Raw genomic sequence first — 7,498 nt, 5'->3', positions numbered from 1 at the left:
ACCAACTCGTGATGGCGTCCGTAAAATTTACGAAGGGATGATTTCAACTTCACCATTTGTAACTCTTGGTTTAATAGCTTCCTTGTGAGCAGTAACCCTCTATCAAGAAAATCATGATAGGAAATGCAAGCACGGGAATATCGTATCAATTGGGAGATATATACCCCGTATGCAGGTGCTGCTGGAATGTTGTAACTTAGAAATGGAAAGTTCACAATTGGAAAGCTGAAATCATCTCTTTTGTCGTAAAGTTTTGTCTTCAACCGACCCTCATTGTCAATTTCTAGATGTAAGTCAAGATATGAAGCCGACTTACAATCACAACTTTGCTGATTGTGTCCCATTAACATATCCTCATGAACGACAGATTCACGACTCACGAAACCACAGTTACAACTGTCTCTCTATCATTTTTACCATTAACTCGAATTTGACAATATATATTCATTTCAGTACCAGAATCTATGACAAACGAGCGGATTTTAATTTTGAAATGTCTTCATCGTAGCAGCAATATACTAATTTCACACGTGTATGAAATGTACAATTCTAAACTCATATGATATTCAAAACTTTTAGTTGCTTCTCAAATTCGTAAAGCGTCATCGTTGTTTGATCAAATTATTGAGCAAAGATTAAACAAACCTCTCGTCCTTTTTTCTTTTAAAGTTCAGTGGACAGTATCAAAACCTAATAGATAAAAAAAACACTCTACTTTACAAATAATACAAGATGCCCTGGAGTTACAGATGTCAGGTGTTGAAGATGTGTATCGTTTTGTTTAACTTTATTTACCCCGTTTTTTTTTGTTTTTTTTGCTGTTATGTTTCATTTGGTTGTGTCACTTTTGACGTGGCATAGTATTTTTACATCCCGCCATCGGGTTTTTCACTTTTTTATTTTGGGAATGTGGTGCAGGCAGGTCATGGTATACAATAGTAACACAATGGGTTTGTTTAGTGTTGTTTATATTTTGTTTACCCTTGTAAATAAATTTTCAGTACTGAATGTTAACCTTATCTAAAATGTGTATACTACATACGGTATGCACTATCAACAAAACCAACAAAATTCTTGAAGTCCTTTTCAAAGTTTGTACGTTTGTTTTATTTTTTCATTTAGTTGTGTTGTATGTCTGTGATCTATAGATATAGGAAGATGAATATAAAGTGTTAATGCTGGATCCTAATTATTGTCCCATTCATCTATTACCTCTGGTTGGGTTAATTACCTAATCTTGTAATATAATGGGTATATAAACTAAAACTAAGTGATGTTGCAGGTTTTAAAAATCAATCAATAGTTGCATGTATGTAAGCTCCGAGCTTTTATACTCAGTTAGCAATGTTAAACCTGTTGATTATAGCATTGTGAATAACACTGCTAAAACCATGTTTGTCAATAGATCAAAGTGTCTTAAGTTTTAAACCATTAATCCATTTCTTAATGCGACTAATTCCTTATTGTTTTTAACTTTCCATGAACAAAGCCGTGATAGGTGACACTAGTAATAAATGTTTATCTTTCCGGAACATTTGAGCTCACGGTTGCAAATTTGCGCCATTTGTTTTTTAAAATGTTTTTTTTTTAATGCAGAATTTTATTTGCGTCACAGGGTTGCATTTCATTTGCCTTATATAAAAACACTTTTTTGCGCCAATTTGCAGATAAAAATATAAAGGAAACGTTTTAAGAGTTGAATCCTGAATACGATGCTAATATAATAAATGCTGTAGAGTATCTCACACAATAGGTTAAGTTAGTGAACAACTGAGTCTCACATTCTATGGGAAAAGTTTTTACGATAATTCATTTGGAGACAAAAAGAGAAGGAAATCCATCTTTGGTATTTAAGATCTGTAATGCGCTGAAATTCAGAGACAAATTATGTAGAGGTACCCACAAATAGAACTATGCTAGAATCTCAACATTGTTTGCCCGCAAATGAAATGCGAAAAGACGCAAAAGCAAGGCACCGGAGGTCACCTATGGATTTTGTTTGGTAATTTTTATTCTTATTTTAGGAAGATGAAAACTTTAAACATACATCACAGCAAGAAAGGATATATATGTTTTTAAATAAAGCATCAAAAGGCGATCTAAAAGCAATTAAAAGGTATTTTAAATTTTAGTTTACAGCTACCATTTATAGCAAATGAATAAACTAGGTTTTTATGAACTTGGAAATGTAATATACTTGAATCTAACTGGTTCATAAAGACAAAAATACTATACTGACTCCAACTCAATAGTATGTCACAAATAATATTTGGTCAAGAGAGCGTGGTCTTCTCCCAATAGCTATGCATATGCACATTCCTGAGTCATTCTTGCAACAAGGCTACTTTTGCAAATCCGAAAACTATTCGAAAATCCACAATAATCTACATTATCACAAAGTATCGAGAGATCCAACACTGAAAAGTCATCAACTGACGGCTATCTTCAAAACTTGGATAACTAACTAGAATATTTGGTAAAAAGAACAACGATCACTCAAAGAATTATTTTATATTAGTAAACGTCCGAGCATAATTGTTTAATATGATATGTAACTCCAATGAAGAAGACCAAAGCAAATTATGTATAGGTTTTTATTTGCATTCTATATAGGCAAGACGTTAATTTCAATGATACTGTGCTTTTCAATTCTTTACGCATCAAACTTTCCTACTACAGTCCTATTCTTTTGTTAATTCTTGATTTTTCATATTTAGGGGAAACAGGTTGATTATCAGGAAAAATAATGTAACTAAACGATGTCGTCAACCCTTCTCTCTCCAGTAACATTAATATGACATAAGCTGCAAAATACATGCCCACCGAAATGATTACAACTATTGAGTATTGATTTAAAATGTATATCAAAATACAATAGTTCAAACAGTTAAGAATTTACGCGTCAGAGTTAAATGGTCGTCCCCTTACACAACCTCGTTATTGACTTCACTTCTAGGCAGACTGGGGGTAATTGTCATTGTAATCGTTAATAAGCTGTAATTGTTGATTACAATTTTTCAAGTAATCATTGTAATCATTAATCAGCCAAAAATCTGATTACATGTAATTTAATTTAATCAATTACTTTTCAAAATACCCTGTAAGCATGATTACTTTTTGGTAACATTCTGATTACAATGAAAAAAATCTTAAACTCAGTTTATTGTCAATAAATAAACCTTTTTGTTATTTTTATTTGATAAATATTGAACATGTTTAAATAGGTTTGTTTTCTTTATAAATCATGTTAATTGATTTGTATATTTCAGTGAAAAAAACTTTTACAGAATTGAAAGTCATCATTAGCCTAAGAAGAGACATACTTCAATTATATGTCTCTAGCCTTAGTAAAATATATTGTTCATATATTCACAATTTAACGATAAACATATATATTTGATAATATTTAAGTAAAACCTTTATTTAACCCTGAATTATAATCTTTAGTTCATATTGTGATTTTTGTCAACTTTGAATTGACAGGTAGGAAACTAATTAAGGCTTGTTTTTATTGTAACTACCAATTGAGTATAGCTACAGGACAATATATATGATGAGAGATCAATCAAAAATGTGAAAATTTATCTAATCAGCTCAAACTTAATTAGAAGTTGGACAAATATCTTGCTTAAAATAAGCAAATTTTGGTATGTATTTGGACTGGACATGTGAAATGCACTGATTTTAGTAATTGTTTATGTTAACAATTTGATTACACATCTCTATTAAAATTTTACATAGTTTTTAACTGGTAACTTTGTTTCATCCATATTTAAACTTCCATAAAGAGCATTTTGACCTACATATAAAGTCTGAAAGAGATCAGAAGGTGAACAGCAAACTGTTTATAAAGCTATATTCAATTGAAGTCAAAATTATTCAGAGATCAATGATGATAAAGTGTAATGGGTCATAACCAGTGACACAATGTTCATATGTGTACGTAGTGAACTTTTTTGGTTTATCAAATAGATGAAGTTTGAAGTTATCAGTTTATAATATATCAAACAAAATCGATTCTAAAAATGCTCTAGATATATCAAACCACATCATTTAAAATGTGTTTTGTTTTGAATTCATTGTAATCAGATGTAATCATTATTACTTTGCTAATGTAATCATTATTGTAATCAGACACTTTCAGAAATGATGTAATCATTAATTTAATTTAATCATACAAATGACAAAGTAATTGTAATTTAATCAATTACGTTGAAAGTAATCGGACCCATCTCTTCTTCTAGGTTAACAATAATTGAGTTACTTCAAACTACAACAGACTAGGTTATACACAATACGTTTATTATTTTTATAGCTACTTAAAGACGGATGAAGATCTCCTTCGCAGTAGTAATTATGACAAGAGAACTGCATTACATCTAGCGGTTGCAGAAGGACATTATGATTTAGTTGAATTTATCATGGGGAAAATCGATCAATATCAAATCGATAAACCTGACAGGTAAGATCGATGTTCTTACATTATCTTGATTTTCTTCATATAACCTTAAGCCAATTATAAATTTACGAGTTATAAATCATATATTTATTAGTTCATGTAGTTTTTTACAAGTTCGCAATTACAAATAACTAAAGTTCATCACCATAATCATATTGTCGGATCTAATTAAAGTTGTTAGAGACCATAAATGCGTTCACATGGTAGTTCGCCAGAGCAGAACTTCAAACTATTAATAGATTCTGTTGACGGTTATGCAAAAGACTAAGCAAAAAGAGAAAAGGTTGAGGTTGACACTCTTTCGGAGTGGGTTAAATCGTTGAGGTCATTGATTCAGAAATGAGTAAGTAAGCTTAAAGAGTCAATGAGCACCAAAGCTCCTTCCATCTCAGGTCATAGAAGAGTTGTATTGCCTCCATGACAAATATGATATCGTTCCAGCTGACAAAGCCTCAAACAATATTGTTTTTGTTTGCAAGAAACACTACATTTACTGCCTGATTAAGGAACTGTGGATAAATACCACACTTGTAAATCCTACATATACACTAAGTACGCTTTATACGAAACAGAAGATCATAGACAATCACAAATCGGTTCTAATCTCCTGTGGTGTTAATCCAAAGGACAAAGACCAGAATATTCCATCCTTATATTGGATTCGTAAGCTTCACAAGAATCCTTATAATGAAAGGTAAATTGCAGTTTCTTCCAATTGTTCCACTAAAGCCCTTTCTAAAAGAGGGACGAAAGATTTCAAAGGGACAGTCAAACTCATAAATCTAAAACAAACTGACAACGCCATTGCTAAAAATGAAAAAGACAAACAGACAAACAATAGTACACATGACACAACATAGAAAACTAAACTAAAGAACACGAACCCCACCAAAAACTTGGGGTGATCTCAGGTGCTCCGGAATGGTAAGCAGATCCTGCTTCACATCTGGCACCCGTTTTGGGCTGGAATTCAGCTTACTTTTCGAAATATCATACAGAGTCAAGGAAAAAGTATACCGACGAGGATATCACTGCCAGGCTGGACTTTTTAATTGACAACATATTTGTTGAATTTGGAGGTTTGGTCTTCCAACAGACCATTGGAATCCCAATGGATACCAATTGCACTCCTCTACTTGCAGATTTGTTTCTATATTATTATGAAACAGAATTTATCCAAGAGGTTGTACAGAAAGGAGAAAAGAAATTAGCCCAGTCTTTTAATTTCACCTTTCGGTATATTGATGATATACTATCTCTTAATAATAATAGATTCAGTGATCACTTACATTTAATATCTCTAAGTGAACTTGAAATTGTAGATACTACCGACACAGACAAATCTGCCTCATATTTAGACCTTTTAATGTTCCTAAAGTCAACTTTCCATTTATGTGTGTAGCAATATCCCAGCGGCACCAGCGTATAGAGTATATGTGTCTCAATTGATACGTTACTCTAGAACTAGCTCAAAGTACGTTGGTTTTGTTGAACGAGGAATACTGCTTTCTCAAAAGTTGCTAAGACAGGGCTTTAAACCAATCAAATTAAGGTCATCACTGAAGACATTTTACGGTCGCCATCATGAGCTGATTGGCTATAATGACAAAAGTGTATCTGAAATCATATCTGATATACTTCCTCAGTCATAAGAACATTTCATTATTACCGAACCCAACAATGAAATAACACGACGGGTGCCGTATATGGTGAAGGAAACGCTTACCCTTCCGGAGCACCTGATTTCCCTCCCGGTTTTTAGTGGAGTTCGTGTTTGTTTCTTAATTATTATGTATGACTGTTGATGTAAATGTCCTTTGGTTTTGTGAGTCTTTGTTTACTCCTTGGTTTTGATTGTTATTGTCTCTTGAGATTTCAGTGTGTTCTGATACTGTTCCTCAAATTTTTCGTTGAGACTTCTTTGACAGAAAAGATGTTAAGGTGCATCTGACAATAGTCTATAGCGCAATGAACATGTAGAACTTCTGCTTAACAAAACAAAACTTTGATTAAAAGTTTGGTGGTTTGCTATTTAACGATCTACAAGTTGTAAATCAAATAGTTCTTCATATTTCGTTCTCTCTTCGGCATTTCAACTTTATTCCTTTCTTGCTACATCTATTTTCATGTTAAGTTAGTAAAAGTGATTCTTCGTCAAATAAATGAAAATATTGTTTACTTTTTTATTCAGATGGGGAATAACTCCTACGCATGAAGCTTTAAAAAATGGTGACAACGATATAATTGAACTCTTCAAAAAGAACATGAAGGAATCCGAGTTTTTTACATCATTTAATATGCAGTCCCCTTCATAGTAAGGCAAGGGTCTAATTATAAATGTTTACACTTGTATAAAATCGAAATTTACACAAATGTGTTTCATATTTTATTTGTTATAATATACAATTACATTTACTCTTTTGAGATTGTTAGTACTTGTCTGTGATATTAAGAATGTAGAACTGTTTAACTATAGTGCCGTATGTTTGTGGCATTAAAACAGAATATATATAAGACACCTCTTGTGTCGTATTATCCTACTAATAAAGCTCTTGTATTGATTCTGCTAATACCATTAAATAAACTAGTCGGTATAAATAAATATGGATCACATTTCGTTCCAATGACAGTATTATGAAACATTGATCAAAAGAAATAAATAGGTTGTCAATTGAAAAATCAAGCACCCCAAATTATTAGTTCCCTTCCAGAGAAATATTCGCTTGAATGAGATATTTTAAAGAGCATAAAATTGTCCCTTACTTACATCCGATATATATGTTTCAATGCTAATCAATCATTTTTATGATACGATCTTGAACTATTACTTCGTGATATTTATTTTCAAATAAGAAGTAGGAATAAAGGGGTTAAAAGAAGTTAATGCACACGTTTTAATAACATTGCTCGAGGATAGAGACTTAGACTGTATGTACTCTATTGTTTACATGATTATGATTACGTGAGTCAGGTATTACAGAAAAAAGGACAAGGATCGATATTTTCAATCACATTCATGTTTGCAAGGGACAAAAACAG

The 7,498-nt window shown here is 32.0% G+C and overlaps 1 protein-coding gene across 1 annotated transcript; it reads left to right on the top strand.

Annotated features, from left to right (window-relative positions):
* The first annotated feature begins 2,014 nt into the window (after positions 1 to 2,014).
* On the top strand, positions 2,015 to 7,185 carry LOC134709758 (uncharacterized). Its single transcript, XM_063569908.1, has 3 exons — positions 2,015 to 2,116; positions 4,316 to 4,462; positions 6,651 to 7,185. Exons 1-3 carry the CDS (start codon positions 2,070 to 2,072, stop codon positions 6,772 to 6,774), a joined length of 318 nt encoding a protein of 105 aa, XP_063425978.1. The 5' UTR covers positions 2,015 to 2,069; the 3' UTR covers positions 6,775 to 7,185.
* Positions 7,186 to 7,498: the final 313 nt, after the last annotated feature.

Source organism: Mytilus trossulus, chromosome 3 (genome assembly GCF_036588685.1).
Source record: "Mytilus trossulus isolate FHL-02 chromosome 3, PNRI_Mtr1.1.1.hap1, whole genome shotgun sequence".
Taxonomy (NCBI): domain Eukaryota; kingdom Metazoa; phylum Mollusca; class Bivalvia; order Mytilida; family Mytilidae; genus Mytilus; species Mytilus trossulus.
This window is presented reverse-complemented; position numbering and strand designations above follow the sequence as displayed.

Coding starts and splice junctions, on each gene's coding strand:
- LOC134709758 (XM_063569908.1), top strand. CDS start 2,070: ATGTTTTTAAATAAAGCATCAAAAGGCGATCTAAAAGCAATTAAAAG. Junction 2,117..4,315: donor GATCTAAAAGCAATTAAAAG/GTATTTTAAATT, acceptor TTATTTTTATAG/CTACTTAAAGACGGATGAAG. Junction 4,463..6,650: donor CAAATCGATAAACCTGACAG/GTAAGATCGATG, acceptor TTTTTTATTCAG/ATGGGGAATAACTCCTACGC.